Below are 20,040 nucleotides of genomic sequence, written 5' to 3'. Positions count from 1 at the left end.
AGATTCATTGGATCAATAAAACTCCAGCGAAACAAACTAAACTCTTAACAGACCCCAACAAAGCAGATGTAAACGTGGAACTGGGGCTCAGATTTGCGAGGTTAGGGTGGTGAGGACTGGGGTGTGGTAGCCGAGGGAAACCAAGTGAATAATTGGGTTTGATGCTGAGAAGGCAGTGGCGAGACATATGGCCTGAGGGCCTGGCAGGAGCTGGCAGGAAGCAGCGAAGGGGCAGCAAGAGCAGCTAAGACACTATGACTAAATTAAAACATCTGAACAACTCAGTTGAGCTGCCTCTAACTCACCTGCAGCTGTGGAAACTGATTAGATGTAAGTGAGAAGACATAGCTGAAGTGTAGAAAATGGAATAGAATGATTGATTGAGAAAGAAGAATACAAAAAGACAAATAGAGAAAATTATTTGTGAAGGCATATTAGGAGACTGAAAAGAGAAGGTGTAAATGAAATACAACAACGGAGAGAGACTGGGTGAGATGAAATGAGGTGAAATGAGGATCTTCCTGCATGACAACCACCATCCTGTCCCCTCTCATTTACGCAGCCAATCAGTTCTCTGTTTGAGATGCCAAGTCTGCTTTTTTTTGCTTCAGTGGCTAACTGCTGGGTTTTTCCTCTGCTGGAACTAAGCTCAATCGCAGAGGCTGAGAAAGCAATGTGGCTGCGTCTAAATCCTTCCTAATAGTTGATGATCTGGCCAGGAACAATAAAGGATTGTGGCAGTGGACAGCCAGCTGGCAAATCTTTGAGCTTAAGCAGCTAAACCACAAACACACACACACACACACACACACACACACACACACACACACACACACACACACACACACACACCCACACACACAGACACACACACACACACACACACAAACACACACACACACACACACACACACACACACACAAACACACACACACACACACACACACACACAAACACCCACACACACACACACAGCTGCTGAATTTCAGTCGGAGCCAGTTTTCTCTAATAGCTCGGTCCCATGCGTCTGCCCTGCTGCAGGGAAGTGGCTTATGGCAAGTGACCCAATTAAAGGCTCTTAACGTCAGTAACTGCTGTGTGTCTGTGTGTAGGTGGGTGTGTGGACAGGTTGTTTCTTTTGTCCTTAAACTCCAAGGATACATGTGTGAGCTGAGCTGAAGTGAAAGGGCCAGGGCAGGAACACAGCAGACCAGTTATTGTAGTTTGACAGCTGATTTGGCCTCCAACATGATGAACAGTTAGAGCAGCAGTTCCTGTAGTTCAGAACTCACAGAGGCAATTAGACCACTTTCACCTGTATTGTACATGTCCACAGGATCCGTCACTTCCACACTTCCCTGTCTCTGTAAGCAGTTGTGTATTGCATTCTGGTGTCTCCACCTTATGTTTCGAGAAACAAGATGTGAAGTTGGCTGCTTCAGCATGACTTCGCACCTCTTGAAACTCCTGAAAAACTTCATATTCACTATTGTTGTTCTAAAATAAAGACCAGGAACAGAATCCATATGAGCAGAGCTAGAAAGTGGTGTCACTCTGTCCAAAAACGCCCCTGTAACATGTACCATTATTGTCTGATCACTGCAAACTTCATTCTACTTCTTAGTCTTAACTCTGTCAAGTATAAACACACAAACACAATGCTCATATTTTTAAGTTCAGTCTCTCCAAAACTCGCCAAAACAGCATCGTATTTTTGAATTTTCTTGCTTAGACAGCTGATCTAATGACAGTTGTCTGTACATCCATGGATACGTTGATAAAATGAACTGTTACTCGCTAATTCATTGTACTTTACCAGTTTTAAACCAGATTCTCTAACAATCCCTCATCTGCCTTTCCACAGTGAGGTCGAGGAAGCCGCCGGTGCAGAGGCTCCAGACGCCGCTGCAGCAGCACCTTCCAGCTCTTCATCAGCACCCGAAGCGGCCTCATCCTCCTCCTCGTCAGCCCCAGCTGCTCCCTCCTCACCCGGGCCGGCCGAGGAAGCCCCGTCAAGTCCCAAGGTGGTGGTGGAAGCCGACAGGGCCAGCCAGGTGTCCGGCTCAGGGTGCACCAGTCAGGCTTCAGTCGATGACGAGGATGACGTGCCAATCACAGATATCTACTTTGTAAGTAAAAGCCTCGTTTGGTAAAAACATCCTCAGACACTTCCCCACAACAAACAGCGACTTCACATAAAACAGCAGCGTTCATCACCTCTGTTTTTTTCAGTTTGACATTTTCATTTAGACATTACGTCACATATATTCAGTCAGGGTTGATATGTTTATGGTTTGATAAGTCAGTAGACTGAGCTGTGTGACGCTGTTCTACAGAGGCGCTGACAAAAGGACTGCAGAAAGAGAGTGGAGGCTCAGGCTGGTATGAGAAAAATGGTGTGCAGTTATTGTTTGCAGTGTGTGGTGTATTCAGTGGAAGGAAATGTTTCAGGAAATATTTTTGGAAATATGCTTGTTCATATTCTTCCCGGGGTGTAAATTGGGAGATTGATAGCAGTTATCCTGTCTTTATGCTAAGCTGAGTCTGCTGACAGTGGCTTCATATTTACCATAAAGCCGTGAGAATCAGACCAGTCTTCTCATCTACCTCCAAACCCTCTGAACCCCAGCAGTTTCTGAGCATTTTTTATTTGCTATTGTCACATTTCTACTTACTGTAGGCTAATTTTTCACTACAACATAAAGTCTCACCCATGACTAGGAATACAGAGAACTCCAACGCAGCCTGCAGTTCAGCCCAACAAAATCAAATAATCCCTGAATTTTTGACCCGTGACTCTTGATTATAAATGAATCACTAACGGCTTGACAGAATTTCTTGCTTTTATAGAATCTGGTTACTGCAAACGCCACATTTTTTGTTATTTTTCTTTTCAATGTAACATGTCTTAGGTGATTTTAAATTCCATCAGAAAGTTTAAAATCCAACAATTCTTGTTGTTTTTATGGATTCTAACTCTGTCAAATGGTGTCATTTTGGCAACATTTCAAAGATAACACATTTCAAACCTCCTGGCTGGTTTGGAGGTTCAGAGGATTAACAAGAAAGCATATTTCCCAAAATGTTTCACACAGTGTACTGTAGTGTACACTCTGATTTGGAGAGTTGATTGATATTAGCTTGCACACCTTCACTTTGCTGTTCCTGTCTTTAGTGATCTTCAACAAGGCTTCAGGTGCACAGAGTGGCTGATTTTGTGTGAATAACAATCAGATCTTTTTCAGTTTGCATGTGTTCAGCCTCCAGGATTGTCCTACTGAAAAGCAAACGGCTTCCATCAGGTAGCGTTGTGTTGGCAGGTCTAAATGTGCCTGAAAGCGCAGGTATAAATAAATGTATGAGTGTCAGGTGGAGGATGGTGATCACAGTTACAGATAGAAACGTTCCCACCTGGCCGGACGCCTGCTGGGTGTCCCCTGTCAGCAATCAAACACCCTCTAATGTGCCATGAGAAATCCTAATGACCAACAGGTTAGTCGATGCGCTCCCTCAGTTATTTAACAGCACTCTCATCTAACCGGCTCTGGCTGACACCCAGTTCATGCTTCAGCAGGAGGAGGTGAACACTCAGCGGGGGTCTTGTAGCGCCGCACGAGGCAAAGTGACACTGTACACATCCTGAAGTGTAACTACACAGAAAGCTGCTGCAGTCACACGTGGCTTCTAGGGAGTGACCAAGAGAAAACACACCGCTTTGTCCGCAGTTAATGCACTGCCAAAAATCCATATTTCATCTCCACCACGTCACTTAGTTTGGCCATTCAGCAGCTCATCTTATCATCCTTCTGCTCCCTCTCTCTTTCTGCCATCTCCCTCATCGCCATCACTTCTTTTTCCTCTGACGTCGCACACAAATCAGGTTTCTGCATGATCGCTCAGCCTGCCTCCTCCGTTGATGAATGCCTCAGGCGCTGGTCCACTCCGTTCTTTCATGAAATGTTAGAGCTGCATTTCTGTGATTATTTCTTATGTTTCAGGAGTTTCAGACACAGCTTTCAAACTAGTTAAAATCTTAATTCTAGTGGAGCAATGGCACAAATTAATTGGTGCAAGAAAGAGTGAGAACAAAGAGCACTTCATACCAATAATGCCATAAACTGTGTAAAGATTAAGTGCAGGTGTATTTTCATTGATATGTCCTAAGTTTTTGCACATTTGAGCACATTTTGTTTTCTTTTATTCTGACATGTGATTTGGTTTTAATTCACACAGTTGCGAGGTCGCAGAAGTTGAGTTTTTTTAAGAGAAAATGAGCATGAATCAGATTTCAGTTGCCTTAACACTCCCTAAACGGTCACTAACTTCTGCAAGAGTGCACATTTTAGCAAAACCAGTCTCTCCTGTAACTGTTGGAGCATCCTGGTGTTGACTTTGAGTTATACAGTATCTACAGATTGAAGGGGAGTTATGCCATAAGAGGTGGCAGCATTCAGGCTTCTCAATGTGGAAAATGTGGCTGTGTGACTGAGCTGCTTGGTTAAGACACAGGTGCAGACAGGTGTGTGGGTGTCATCGCTTCACAGGTTCCTCAGAGTGGCTTTGGTCTGAATTATTCAGCCGCTACCAACAGTCTCTCCACATTCACTTTTTATGATTCCCGCTCTGCTCTCCTCCTTTGTTCTCCATGTCCGATTGTTTTTCTTCTTTTGTCTGCTCTCCTCAGCTCTCAGATAATTCTCACCTCTCTGTTTAATCTTGTCCTGAAGCTTTCTCCTCCTTCTTTCTTCCCCTCTACCTCTGCATCTTCTCAGTGATGTGATTGTCCTCATGAGTCACAATGAAAGTGGTGAGATAGCAGTGTTTATGGAAGAGGGAAATGAAAACAGAGCGGCTGCCAGACTTGTGAATCTGTCCGTCACCACTGACTCATCCAGTGTGTCTCTGCTGGAGTTGCACATGTTCAGAGCAATCTTTTCCATTTTCACCTCAGCATGCTGTGTTTTTTCATTGTGTTACCTCACCTTTCTTTTGTCGCTCCCCCATCCCTTTCTACCTCACTTCAACTTATCGTATCTGTCTTTTTGTTTGTCCGTGTGCCATCTTCTGTTGCTGTCAGTTTCCTGATGGGAGGACCTGGGTGGTCTCTCCCTTCCGAGAGAGGAGGAAATGCCAGTCTGGTTGGCCTGTAAGTGATAAGAGAGTTAGACGGTACTAGTCCTGCTGCTGTCCTGGTGTTCCACTAGATTAGTCCTGTGTGCATTTAATGAAACGTGATTACAGTGTTGAGAGGAAACAAGATGTTCTGGAGGGAACTGCAGCTTGTCTTGATGTTTCAGTGACTGTGTTAAAGCTAAAACCTCCCCATGGTGAGTGGTTTACAGTAAACAAAAGACAGCTTCTTACTCGAAAGTGTTTCTTTTGGTCGTGTTTTTATCTTGTTTCAAGATTTGTTTCCTCACTCACTGACAACTGGCTGCATCCCTCTTTTGCACCTGTGTGTTGTTGAGCTTCATGTCAGAGTGTAAATGCGACATCAACTCACACCACATCCACCTCCGTCACTGTTACAAGCACACCGTGTTGCAGCTGCTTCCCTCCCTCCAAGAGCTGCTGGTTTCTACCCTCAGCAAGGCTTTTTGGAGACACACTGAGTTCAAATGCAATGTGACTCCCCAGATTGTAAAAAAAAAAAAAAAAAAAAAAAAAAAAAGGCCCTTTTGCTTGTTGGAAAGGAAAAATAACACATCCTGTTCCCTTGCTTTGCTTTGACTGAGGATGCTTTCTGTGTCTTGACTGTCCCGGCATCCTGGCTGTTTCTCCCCATTCCCGTCTTCCCGGCGCTCATAACTCCTGCTTGGCTGATGCAGCGACTCATCCCTGGCTGTGTTACACTTCACTCGGCATCCAAATGCTCCAGAACACCAAGACATTTCACTCAAACACACATCAGTAGGATGACATTCTAACAGACCTTCGCTCAGCTCTGCCAGGATTAACAGATCCTTGTAAACACCTTAACGCAGTATGTCAGATTCACACTTTCCGATGTGTCTCGAAAACATTTCCTCCTTTATGCATCCCTAATTTTCATTTCCTGTCTTGTCTTTTCTCCTGTGGTCTCCTGTGTCTTTCTCTCCTGCCTGCCCCTGCTGCTTGTCTCTGTGCCTCTGGCCTTTCCTCTGTCCCTCTGGCCCCCTCTGCTGTGGTGGGTGTGTAAAAACAGCCTCCAGAGGACAGGACCTGGGTGTACTCTCCGCTACACTATGGCTCAGAGTCTAAGGCCCTGCCAGATGGGGATTGGGAAAGAGAGACAGTAAGTGAGAAGCATCAGACTAAAATGTAAAAACACAGGAAATTCCCTTAGAAAGAGGAATTAAAGTTGGCCCATGTTGTGGTGATTGTTCATCCGGGAGCACTAAAGGATGAGCTGTAACGTTACACTGTGTGAGAAGCTTCTACAGTAAATGTAGACAAAAGCTTCTCAGGTCCCAGAGTCCATTACTGTTTTAAGAGTAGGTCTGTGTGCAGGAACCCACCCCTACATTACAGCATTCATTTGTCATTGATAAGTGGGTGGAAATGGTCACAGACTGTGATCATTTAGTCCACGACCAGCCATCCTGTATCCCTCCAACAACAAGCTGCTCAGAGTTTAAAACACATAAACATCGGCTGTGTGAAGCCACTTCATGCATCACCAGACTCCCATGACTCACGCTGCTAGACGTTCACGCTAAAAACTAACCTCACCTTTTACCCGACAGTAATGCTTTTATTTCAAGAATATACATTGTGATGTAAAAGTTAGCTGTTAAAAAAAATGTAAAAATTAGAAAAACAAAAGTTCTGAAGTGAAAATGACATTACTTGGTTGTCCTTGGCTGCATTCTTGTCATCTCGTTTTGTTTTTCATCTTCTTCTCACACAAGACCTTTAACACTAGTAATGTCACAAACAAGTTTTCTTCTTGTAAGACAGAAAAGGTGATATAATTAAAGGAACTTTTACAACAATGTATACAATAATGAACTACAATTTACACTAGAAAAAATAGTCTTAACTGCAGTCTTATGCAGAATTGTTGTGAAAATGCGGCTATTTCTTTTTCCAATTTAAAATAATCTCTGTGCTCTGTGTGAACTGAAACACACCAGATGCTTACGCGGACTAAATCCTTTAAGAGCAACTTGCAGGTTGGCAACCCAACTGGTTTAATGTGCAGGAAAGTCGAGCTAGATTTTTGAAAAATTGCCACTATATCTATAAGCCCTTCAACTGCATTTGTCACAAAATGGAGAACAGCTAAACTAGGTCCAGTTTAACAATAAAAGATACGGATCCTAACAGTAGTTTTGTCACTATGAGGTTGAAAATGAGTATTCATATGCATTTGGTGGATGACAGCTTATAATTCTGAGCTTGCCAGGAGTCAGAGAGACCAAGAAGAGAAGATGTGGGGAAATGAAATCACTCATCAGGATGTAGTACAATTAACAGGAACTACTGCATGAAAATCAGCTGGCAACACTACATTTTACAGTGCCACATGAAAAAGAAAGAGAGGAGGGAAAGAGCAGACTAGTTTATAAGTTTGCACACATAAAAGAAGACTTACAGGCTGCATTTCTTCTCAAATTAAGTTTTATAGGAACTGCAGTGTTGCTGATGATGGTACCAGAAGCAGCTGGTGATGGTGAAACTGAAGCAGGTCTAGGTTTAGAGGTCCGGTCCACAACTCCAACATACCTCAAGAACATCATCCAACTGTCTACAATTAGAGTTTTTTTGCTACGAATGCAGCAGTGAAGTCCCAACTTCACCTGCACAAAACCAAAACTGGCTTTCATTGTTAGGAAAAGCGCAAACTCGATGTTCTGACAGGTTGGAGTTTTTGCCACCTGCACAACCCCGAGCACCCCGGACTCCCATGGTGCATTGCAGCTGAACAGCTCAACAAACACTGGGGTGATGGAGCCTTTTCAGTCACAGATTTGGAACAAACTGCCCCCTGACATGTGCATCATCACAGACTTCAGCCTTTTCAAAGCCTGGCTCAAAACGTATTTTTTCAGACTGGCTTTTAACACTCAGTAATGTGGTGACATTTTATCTTAATTTATTTGATTTTATTTTATTAGTATGTGTTCTATTGTTGCTTTCTTTTAATTTGCTTTTCTTCAAATTTTACTGTTTGATTTTACCTGGAAAGTCCTTATAAAATAAATACATTTTGATTGATTGATTGATTGATTGAACAGTTCAGTCATAGCGACCGACTCTGCGATCGCTACATTATTTTAATTATTTTTGCAGAGAAATAAGCATTTTCAAGCCTAAAAAAATAAAAACAATATTAAAAATCTATAAATAGTAATAATTAAAACATATTACATGAATATTTACTCAAAATAAAATGCATAGCGTACAGTGCTGGGCTCTGATTGGTTCAGTGACTGTAGCATCAGTGTTCAGCATCTTGTCCATTTCACATCAACATCTGGTCGCTGCGCATAGTGTTGCTCTGCGCTGTGTGGGAAGGGTTTATAAAGCCTTAAAATAGGTATAAATAGTAAAATAAATATGGTCGCTACTTCGCAGATTTTGGTCTATTGCGGGTGGGTCTGGAACGTAACCCCCTGACAGACCAGGGACCACTGTACCAAGAAAAGACCAACTTCAGACTCACTATCAGCTACTACTAGACGATGCGCTGGACTATAGACAGCCTCCTTTATGTGATGTCATGTGATGCTTTCTGGAAAAAAAGGCTTTTTGACTGCACAGTTCAAAATGCCTGCTCATCATTTCTGCCTTTGTGCTTCATAAAACATTAAAAATCACCTTAACTTTTCAAATGACAATTTTCCATACTATATTAGGCACATGCTTTTTGTTTTAAATCAACCTGCAAGTTGCTCTTTAACATCATTTTTAAGATATTACAAGAAATGTTTATTAGATAAGTAGATTCACAGCAGTCAGCATGCTGTATCCAACAGGGAACACAAACTGCAGTAAAACCTCTCAGATGTGTAACAGATCAACACATCTTCACTTTAGCAGCGTTTGCTACGTTGACAAAAAATCCGGCTTGTGCCCACTGTCCTATTTTTCCTGTTTCCTTTTCATTTGATAAAAGCACTTTGATTTGCTGGCTCAGTGTTTCACATCATTATTAAGTAATGCATTAGAAGGCATTTCCACTCAGGGGAAATAGGAATGTTTGGTCTCCTGATTACATTAACTGTTTGACTGTCTGTCTCCCACAGTAAAGCCAGTTCTCTGGCAGAGAGGAGTGAACATCTCGGTGGAGAGGACTCGTCAGTCTGAAGTCCAGACCTCAGTGGTAGCAGCGGGATCTCTGTCTGAACCAGGATTTTTAACATGCATACAGAAACACACTGAGAGGAGAAAGTGACCTGAGAACCAGAGGGGGATTAAAAAAAAAAAAAGAAAAAAACCTGACATCGATGATGTCACTGATTTCCAACCATCCCTGCCTTTCACCCTCAACCCTTGAAATTTATTATATGGATTTAATAATTCTGTGTATGTGTGACATTGTGCGTATAAGGCTGCTGTCTTATATGTTTGACATACATGAAAGATGGTGATAACTCACTGCAGGTTCTGTTTCACACAAGCACAGCCCTCCAGCAGACTTTACACTGCTTTGAATACTGAATCTACAGAGCAGCTGTGAAGTGAGCGGAGCTGCTGGTTCTGGTGCTGCAGATTTTAAAAAAGGAAGAAAAGGAATCAATCCATGGGGAGAACAAACACGTTTCGGCAGCGTTTGTTCATTTATTCTCACTGCCATTAAAAGGAGACAACTGCAAAGTTTAAACTTTGATCGGTGATTAAATGTAATTAGGTACATTTCCTCAAGTATTTCCCTTAAGTACAAATTGGAGGTCATTTTCATACCAGTTTCTGTGTTTATTCCACTACAAAGACAGAAATATTGTCCGTTTTACTCCAAAGCATTTATCTGACAGCTTTAGTTACTTTACATGATAAGATTTTTGCACACAAACCATAAGAAGAATGCTTAAAATCAGATGATTAGTTACTAGTTAAAACTACCTAACACTTTATTAAAGTATAGCTGAGGCGATTAGTTCAGTAATCAACTGTTTTGATAATTGTTTAGAAGACTTGTGGCAGGAGTTCTCACTATTTTTTTAGAAGTTTTACAAGCCAAACAATCAGTCAAATCATAGAAAATAATCAGGAGATTAATCGATAATGATTAAGATCATTAGTTCAAAATGAGCTCAACCAAAACAACATAAAAATCCCGCTTTGACATTCAATCAAGAGTTTTAATAATCTCATGTTATGGTATACAATAATGTAACAGTCACAGGAGATATTTTTCTGCATTAAGTGCTTTTAATACTTGAAGTACATTTTTGTCATAATACCTAAGTAAGATGTAATAGAGTACTTCTACAGGGTGGCGTTAGTACTTTTTATAAAGTAAAGGATGTGAATACTTCCTCCATTAGTTGATCGAATGTTTCGTATTGAAGTTTTATGTTTTCATGAGCTTTTTGTCAAAGAGTGCAACTGTTCATCTGTTTTACTGATGATTTAATGAGTTTCTTGTTCATCCAAGCAACATAAACCCTCCAGCTATGGGTCTTTTTTTTTTTTTTTTTTTTTTTATTCTCAATGCTGAAAATAATGAGACTTTGCAAACCAGCCTTGCATAAAGTAGCTCTTCTCACCTCACAACCCTCGTAGTTACTCACTCTGTGTACAGTAAATGCAGATTTCAGGGTGTTGGAGGACTCTGCTTGTGCTGAAACCACCGTTGAGCCAATCAAAAGTGAACATCTGGACGCCTTTGTCATCCTCACATTACCAGTAGTGAAAATATGCAGTTTAGTTTATAGAGGAAGGACTGAAATCATTTGCTTTAGCGAATATTTAGAGAAGTTGTTGGATTCACAGCAGCATAATTTATAACTGAAATGTTTTTGCTACATTTTTTTTTTAATTTTCTGAACTTTTCTTCAGCTGTTTTATTTATTTGTCTGTTTGTACTTTATTGTAAAATTCACTGATATTGTTACTTTTTCACTCTGAAATGCAGATTTTTTTTTAACTCTTTGCATCCAAAGAACTTTTACTTTTGATAGTTTCTTCACTTCAGCTTTTTTTTTTTTAAAAAGTAGAATCTACTTTCTTTCTTTTCACATCCAGTGTTTGTACATTCAGTGTTGCTACGTTTTTCACTACAACTCCGTGTCAAAACGTCTCCTGCCTTTGAAACAGAAGGCACCAATTACAACACTAAGGCAGCAGACTTTGTCATTGCAGCAACCTTCACATCATTACAGCGTCTTCCAGTGTTGCCCTCTTTTTTGGACAGATGCACACAAGTCATTTGCAACAATAGAATTTCACTTTTTTTTATTTTAAGTGGGAAACTAATCAGCATATCAGTGACATTTGTCACATCTGGTCGCCGTCGCCTCCTCACAATAAGAAACCCATCGACCGGACGTTTCAAATCTTTGTACATCATCAGTTGTAGTATTTGCAGTCAGTATCGTACCCGTTGTGTGTATATTTGAATGAACACAGTACGTTGTCGAGACGCAGCAGTTTGGGTTGAATGTCGTTTGCACTTATTCAAAGGACCTGAACGTGAACTAGTGATAGAGGCCAAATAAACTTGCATCACATAATCCGGAAGACATAACTTTTTCAGTCTTTAGATAGGAGTTTTCCGCTCACACATGCTGATATTTAGACAGCATTTATTTTAGGATCGTGTGTGTGTGTGTGTGTGTGTGTGTGCGTGTTGGTGAAGTCAATCACAGTCATTGTAGGGTTTAGTGTTTACTATAGTCTCTCCGTGGCTGACATCTTAAAAGTTCCAACAAAGCGGATTTTTTAAAAAACTTCAGAGCTCGTTTCTTCGGTTGCTCGGTACGTTTCTATGTGTGTTTGTGCGTAAGGGACGACACATCAACGTCGAAGCATTGTAAAATAGAAATGAGTTTGTTGTAATCAGTTTGCTGTTGTTCATCAGATGAAGACCATAGCAGCAATATTTTGTACAGTCTCGCTTTTCAGTTCATTTTAATTGCCTTATTGAGAAATTTTACATGTCGGTCTCTTGTTTATGTTGTTTTTTTTCACTCGTGCTGTTGTATTTATTTTTCTTTCTCATAGTTGTGCTCCTGAGAATGTGTACATAAAACTATAAATACATATATAAAGATATACAAATATATTTTCCATTTGAATCGGAGAATATTATTTTTATTTGGTTTTATTTTTGCTGCTGGGTAAGAAATGATTGCAATCTACATAATTTACTGTACCATATTCCTCAGTGTGTTTATCGAGACGCAGCTGCTGTATATTTATGGTCTATAAGCCGCAGCTGTTTCTTTGTATGATATCCGAAGAACTGAAAGATTTGTGGGTTTTACTGTACATGCAGATCAATAGGGATTCTTCCAAGTGTTCAGCTGTGTTGTGTACGTGTTTTCAAATCGCTGTGTGACCTCATCCAATAGGGAGAGTCCTTTACAGAGACATAGCATGATTTCAAAAATGAATATGCATATCAGAAATGTGTATTTATGTATATCTGTGTATATTCATCTATTTATACATGAGGATAAATAGATGGCTGTGTGTGCGTGTTTGGACTCAATCAGAATGAATACAAAATAAAGCAGTTCTATGAATTGTTGTCCATGGAGATACTGTCCTGTAATATTTTAATCCACCTTTCTTGATATAATCTGATCATAATCGTGTAATCTGTGATGGAAATAGGAAATTTGTATCCTTAATCTTGGATCTGGGATACTGTTTTTGATCATTTAACTCCATTAGAGAGTCTAATTAATACTGACTGCTTTTATAACTCCTGCTGCATTCACAGGTCATATGAATAATTAAGTTCTCCTATGATCTAATTATACCCAAGATCTGAATGTCACAAAATGGGCAAACAAGGGGATTTAGTATTAATTAACACAGCGTATACTTTATTAATCTCCTAATTGTGTTCCATATGCACATAAAGCGTCTACATGGTATGACTAAATTTGTATGTAATAATAATAAACTTCATATCTAGAGCATCATTTTTTTTGCAAGAAATGCAGCAAAAAGTGCTTTACAATAGAGAAATTATGTGACAATAGACATACTATTATACTAAACATAAAGAGTATAAAATGCCATAATTTGTGTAACAAGGCTGAAAATAGAAACAACTTTATTCTAATAATATAACACGTTAAAAAAAAATTAGAATACATAGGGTGCAATACATGAGATGGACAATAAAATCCCCCGAATATTAAATTTAAAAACTACAGCAGCTTTAAAGAAGTGCAGCAGAGCATAAATGTGAAGCAAAATAAGTGCAATAAAGAATGTTTAATTAAAAATTTGAATAGAAAACAGCTAAGACCACACAATGGTGCATAATCCATGGTTTCACTGTCATTTGTTCTCACAGTCATAAGTATAGATCTCGGGATGCAGGTGAAATGTCCCTCCTCGATATTCACCCTTGTGTTGTCCTGTGGGTCAAAATTGACCCGTTTTAAAGTTTGAAAATGTGGGAACAAAAATATATTTTCACAGTGAAACTTCTGATGTCCACATTTTCAGCATTTTTGGGAAATTTTTGAACATTTTTTGGTGGAGAAAAAAAAGTTAAAAATGTTTCTTAAGAACATTCGCAAAAAATCAACCAAAATCCAGCAAATTGGGCTGGATTTTGGTTGATTTTTATGTGAATCTTAAAAATAGAAGTTTTACTGATATATACGTAATCACTTTAGATATTTTTAGGAATTTTTTGGAAGATTTTTACAAATTTTTAAAAAATATTTACAAGAATTTTCTTGCCAAATTTGTTGAATTTTTTTTATAATAAAACTTTTAAGGGAAACTTTTAAGGAATTATTGGAATTTTCTTCCTGAAGGTTTTGCAGATTTTCAGAAATTTGGGAAATTTTTTTGCTGAATTTTTGGATTTTTTTTCAGACAAGGAAACAATATTTTTTGGTGCCCGTAAATGAAGACAACAGGAGGGTTCTAATATTTTCCTTAAGAACATTCACAAAAAAATGAACCAAAATCCAGCAAATTTCGCTGGATTTTGGTTGATTTTTATGTGAATGTTCTTAAGAAACATTTTTAATATTTCTCTTTTTTCCACCCAAAAAAATGTTAAAAGATTTCCCAAAAAATGTTGAAAATGTGGACATCAGAAGTTTCACTGTGAAAATATATTTTTTCCCACATTTTCAAACTTTAAAATGGGTCAATTTTGACTAACAGGACAACACAAGGGTTAATCACTAAATCAATTTGGAAAACATGGCAACAGGTTGCCAGGTGTCAAGAAGAACCTGCTTTGTTGTTTATTGTAAGGTGCTGTTGTTAGATCAGTTGTCATCAGGCTATGGACAAAAAGCAAATTCTCTCTGATTATTAGATATCAGGTAGTTATTATAGTTACTGTGTTATTATGTATGGGACTTTCTCGGTGAATTTCCCACCAAATCGGCACCTGCAGTCCCTGTACTGTTTTGAGGTTTGGTCACCAAAATTACAATTAAATTAAATTTACCAAAATACTTCAAGGCCTACTTTTACGTATGCAGCTAGGGAAATCTCACTTTGATAGAGCATAAACAGACAGTAGGATAACCTTACTTTGCAGAGAATGTAATATTTGCATTTTATACTTTTTTCTTTTCCCTCAGTGTGATAGTATGTTTTACTGTTTATTTTCACATTTGCAGACCAGCCAAGTTGTTTTGGTTGGATGTCTCTTTTTTCCCTATATAAGTTTAACTTTATTTAGACTGGTTATATGCATAACTTATGAGCAGGGACATATGCTGATGAAATAAACACATAGTGTAATGATTCTGTTTTTTCCCTTTTAGTAAACATTGTGTAACACTTCATACTCGAAAATATGACTCTGCTCGGATGTTGCTCAATAGCAGAACAAAGGGTGTAATATCTCATCGTGCTCTCTGTTCTGCACGATGATTGGTCGGTATTTTCAAAGCTGTCATCTGATTGGTCCACTCATGTGTCAATCAAGAATATTAGCTTTCCAATTGGTCCACCTCGAAGTTCCTAAATTCACGTGCTTGTTCCCTTCCTTTGAAGGCGGTGTCTGCTAGCTAGCTGCCGGCGGAGTGGCTTGTTGTTGTTATTGTTGTTTGTGGTAAACTATAAAAAAAATATTCCTCCAAAATGGGAACTCGAGATGACGAATACGACTACCTGTTCAAAGGTAAGTTCAGCTTTAAATGTGGATTAATGACAGCCTCTTTTTACAGAGTCGACGACCGCAGCAGGAACTGAGGAAGTCCACTAAGTCAAGGCTAAAGTTAGCTGAACTAGCAGCAAAGTGGCAAACATGATAGCTGCTGACCGTGAAGCTGACTCTGCTGGCGATACAAGTTCAATAATCAAGTCTGCGATATTATATGTTGTCAGCAGGAGCGTACACTTTATCCTCGTAAACCAATTAACGAGTGCAGTCATAGCAGTTAGCGGGCTAACGCCAGCTACATAAGTGGCTGTATAAGTAGCTAGCTTGCTAACATAATAGCTAGTCGCCCTCTTTAAAAACAAACGAGAGAACAGAGTGTTAACTTTAATTAAACGAAAAGAAAATGTACAGCTGCTTTCTGTGGCCCAAGATAGAAACACTAAACAAAAGCTAATGTTACTGAGCTCATAACTTGTTCACTGTATTTCTCTGTTGCTCCCGATTACAGACTCTTGTCAATTTTAATTATAAATGTCGGCACTGAGCTACAACCGCACTTTATTATTTAAAGTACTGAATATGCACTATACAGTAGGACTAAAGAGTTTAATGGGTTCAGATTCAAATTGCAATTTGTAGTTAGTCACGAAGGTTGCAGTGTCGGTTATTCATTATGCAGCATTTCTGACCCGAGAATAATCTTTTACTGCAATTACTAGAGCTGCAACAAATACTCAATTCATGGATTAGTAAGTAAACAACTATTTTGATAATTGATTAATCGACTTTAGTAACTCTAGAAAAATAACAGTCTAAATTCTTTTATCCAGCTTCTTAAATTTCTATATTTTTCGATATTTCTTTGACAGTTAACTGAGTGTCTTTGGGTTTTCGACCAACCAAGACGTTTAACGTCGTCTTAGGTTTTGGAAAACTCAGATCAACAAATATATCAATATTTTAACATTTTGATGGTGTCTTGTGAGGGAATGATCAATCGTGCAATATATCTGTTAGACAGAATAAATATTTAGCTGCAGCTTTTTAAAAAAATTATATTGCACATGGTAGTATTTTAGAAAAATGTCAATTTATACATTTTCCCCCAAATGTTCAGCCTGACTGGCTGTACAGTAGTTTAAATTGATAAAATTGTATACAGAAAGGTGCAGAAATTATACTGACTATAGAGTGGACTAAAAGTATAAAGACTGTACAAGACTGCAACCTCAGCATCACTGTTGGAGTTTGTTCGAACTCTACATATCAGACAGCTGTTTTCATGGGGTTTTTTTTTGCGATGTCTGTTTGGTTCTAGTCGTGCTAATCGGAGACTCTGGAGTGGGGAAGAGTAACCTGCTGTCCCGTTTCACAAGAAATGAGTTCAACCTGGAGAGTAAGAGCACCATTGGGGTGGAGTTTGCCACCCGCAGCATCCAGGTGGACGGCAAGACGATAAAAGCTCAAATCTGGGACACAGCTGGGCAGGAGCGCTACAGAGCCATCACCTCAGCGTGAGTTTGTGTTGTTGTATGCAGAAGTTATTAGTGTTGCTGCTGTTTGAGGCCTTCAGGATGCTGAAGGTTATACCCGACACACACAAAATCATTATATATAAATAGAATTTTTTGATTTTTTGAAAATGTTACAAACTTCTATGTATTTTTTTAGACTCATCATAAATGATAGAGAGGATACAGCAGCTCATGCTTCTCTCCTGGCTGCTTCATTGCCATCAGGTATTATCGGGGTGCGGTAGGCGCTCTCCTAGTTTACGACATCGCCAAGCACCTGACGTATGAGAACGTGGAGCGCTGGCTGAAGGAGCTGAGGGACCACGCCGACAACAACATCGTCATCATGCTGGTCGGAAACAAGAGCGACCTCCGTCACCTCAGAGCCGTGCCCACTGACGAGGCTCGAGCATTCGCAGGTAAATTATTACATGTTTGATAAATCATCAGCTTAAACATAATGTTTAAGCTACTTAATTGAACACTGTGAAATTATTTTTCAACTTGTTCCTTGTTCACGTTCAGTTGTGTTGCTATAATATTGTGCCTTCTTTGTCTCGATCTCAGAAAAGAACACTATTTCGTTTATTGAAACTTCAGCGTTGGACTCCACTAATGTAGAAGAAGCATTCAAGAGCATTCTCACAGGTAAAAAGAATGATAGATCCAGTGTGCAGTTGACTGTAAATCTCCCAGGTAATGCACCTGTATATTTAACTAAACCATTGTTGTTTTCTCTCATAGAAATCTACCGTATTGTATCTCAGAAGCAAATATCTGACAGATCTGGACATGATGATTCTCCAGGAAACAACGTAGTGGACATAAGCGTCCCTCCAACCATGGACGGGCAGAAAGGCAACAAACTCCCGTGCTGCCAAAGCCTGTGACCTTCTTGTTTGCTTTTCCTGTTTGACTTTCTGTCAACCTTCCTCTCCTTACCTCTGCTTTACTTCAGATGTCATGCTGCTGGTTCAGAAGTCTCTGGCACCAAGATATACTTATACTTGACATTCCTTTTTGCTGTTTTCTTTGTTTGTCTTCCTCTAATCTCAGAAGAATCTTTCTAAAATACTTCTCAACCGGTAATAACAGACTGGAGACGGAGTGTAAGGCTATTAGGAGGTCGATCCTGAAGCTGTAGGGAACTGCATTTTCTTTATAATCCACTAGATTATGATTCTTTTGACCCACTCCTGGTGAAGGAATGGTGAGGGATCAGCAGATCTGCTCCAAGTTCTTTCTACTTACCCCCTTTTCTCGGCTTAAAACATGATCTTCCATTGTGGAATCACAGTTTTACGTCCGGTTGAACTGATTCTACCTGTCTTACAATACAAGTGTAGAAGGGGAGATAAGCAGAAGGCACATTTGGAGTACTCTGTTTGGAGTTTCTGGTTGCCTCCTTAATTTTAATTATTGCTCTTTGATCCCTTTTTGCCCCCCGTGGCATGAAATTAGCACGAGTCAGGGACCAGACTGGCCGTGACTGACTGACTTATTATGGGCAAGTGTGAAACAAATAGCGTGTTTTTATCTGTGTGCGCATGCGTGTGAATGTGTGTGTTAATCTTAGTGTGCAAAGATACCAAAGGAAACAGATGCACTCAAGAATCAGTTCTGGGGTTTCTCTTTCAAACGTGTTCAGGGCTGCATGCAAGATTGCAGGTAATTGTTGTAATAAACAAGTCCAGGATATTTGCAAGAAATGTTTAATGCTCCACAGGAGAGGCGGTGTTATACATGTGATGTGTGATTTATTCTTTGTGGAATCAGAGTGTCTGCCTTTTTGTTCCTTTCTTGAGATAGCTCAGGTCAAATTCAAACTGTCTCGAAATGAAAATCCTTTCTGCACTAATGTCCAACAATTTCAATGGAACAAATCACCTATTTTTTACACAGCTAACATTTTCATGGTGGTTATAAGGGAAACGGTGTTGACAGAAAGGGAAAAAAATGCACAAAATGCAGTGCCTTTTTCCTTTAAGCAACATTTTCCTTTGCTGTCATTTGAATGTGGTATCTGTCAGAGGGGAGCGGATACAGATGTGTGTAATCTGAGCACATTTTAAATGAAAAACCAATTAAAAATGCTCTTTCACTCCAGCCACTTTTAACGGTTGTTAACTGAGAAAATGTAACTGAAAATCACAAATGCAAATTCTTCATATCATGGGATGAAATGCTTCTCTGCATGATTTATTCCAACACATTACGATATTTCTTTTAAAAAAAAAAAAAAAAAAAAAACATGTAAAGTGAGCAAACATGTTTGTTTTGCTGCCTTCGCATTACACAGAACATTTTGAAGCATAAATAAAGTTAATTCACATGACCATGCATAAGAGTTACTTCTGGATCCACTCCTCAGTGTCCTGATGTCTTAGTTGGTGGTCTTGTCAGGGGTGGTGTTTAGATTCTCTCTGCACAGATGATGGTGGGTGCTGTTAAAATCAGGTAGTTTTACAGCATTTTAGATAAGTGCTTTTGTGTATTCAGGACAGGCATTCTTAAAGGACGGATGCTCCTCATTCAAGCTAATATCATGAATGAGAATGTTTTGTAGTTCTGGTCAGTCCATGTAATACTAAAGCAAGTATTAAATGCACTTCAAAGTGGTTTAAATGTAATTGACAGAACAATGGACTGTCACAGGACAAACTAAGGTGATTATATGAGCGCAGCAAAATATTAAGAAATAACTACAAATTTATAAACTAAGAATATAATCAATAATTAAAGCTGCAAGCAGCGTTGGACGGGTCCTCGCATCCTTGCTGGTCGGCGAATCCGCGCACGTCCACCAGGCGGCGCTGCGACCGAGCGTGCATGTCGGCCTACGGATGCGATGAGGGCCGGACTCTGATCACAAGTGTAAAATTTCAAGCAGATTGGAGCATGTTCAGGCTACTTCTAGAGCTTTTCCTGTCCATCCACCAGGTGGCGCTGCAACCGAGAGTGTATATTGGCCTATGGATGTGATCAGGGTCGGACTCTGATCACACATACAAAATTTCAGGCAGATTGGACCATGTACAGGCTAGTTATAGAACATTTCCTTGAATCCAACAGGTGGCGCTATGACTGTGGCTGTATTTCAGCATGTGAATGTCATCAGGGCTGGACTCTGATCACACATGTAAAGTTTGAGGCAGATTGGAGCATGTTTAGGGCAGTTACACAGCAGTTGATGTTTCATGGCAAAGCATCAAAATTCAGGAGGCCGCCATGGCCACGCCCTCAGACTTTTGCAGAGCATTTTGATAACTTTTGATCAACCA

General features: G+C 39.7%; 2 protein-coding genes across 5 annotated transcripts in view; both read left to right on the top strand.

Annotated features, from left to right (window-relative positions):
• Positions 1-12,689, top strand: part of pip5k1ca (phosphatidylinositol-4-phosphate 5-kinase, type I, gamma a) — a 57,468-nt gene extending 44,779 nt beyond the window's left edge. The window contains exons 16-19 of one of the 4 annotated variants that reach the window (XM_055018107.1): positions 1,866-2,130; positions 5,079-5,147; positions 6,186-6,275; positions 9,232-12,689. In XM_055018107.1, the coding sequence (XP_054874082.1) occupies positions 1,866-2,130; positions 5,079-5,147; positions 6,186-6,275; positions 9,232-9,234 (427 nt within the window). In that variant the 3' untranslated portion in view covers positions 9,235-12,689. The other 3 variants (XM_023262543.3, XM_023262544.3, XM_035944580.2) reach the window with 3 other exon arrangements.
• A 2,418-nt stretch (positions 12,690-15,107) lies between these two features.
• LOC111563469 (ras-related protein Rab-11B-like) lies at positions 15,108-19,094 on the top strand. Its single transcript, XM_023262545.3, has 5 exons — positions 15,108-15,263; positions 16,564-16,759; positions 16,985-17,178; positions 17,327-17,407; positions 17,504-19,094. The coding sequence occupies exons 1-5, from the start codon at positions 15,224-15,226 to the stop codon at positions 17,647-17,649; spliced, it is 657 nt and encodes a 218-aa protein (XP_023118313.1). The 5' UTR covers positions 15,108-15,223; the 3' UTR covers positions 17,650-19,094.
• Positions 19,095-20,040: the final 946 nt, after the last annotated feature.

The sequence above is a fragment of the Amphiprion ocellaris genome, chromosome 2, assembly GCF_022539595.1.
Source record: "Amphiprion ocellaris isolate individual 3 ecotype Okinawa chromosome 2, ASM2253959v1, whole genome shotgun sequence".
Classification (NCBI taxonomy): Eukaryota; Metazoa; Chordata; class Actinopteri; family Pomacentridae; genus Amphiprion; species Amphiprion ocellaris.
This window is presented reverse-complemented; position numbering and strand designations above follow the sequence as displayed.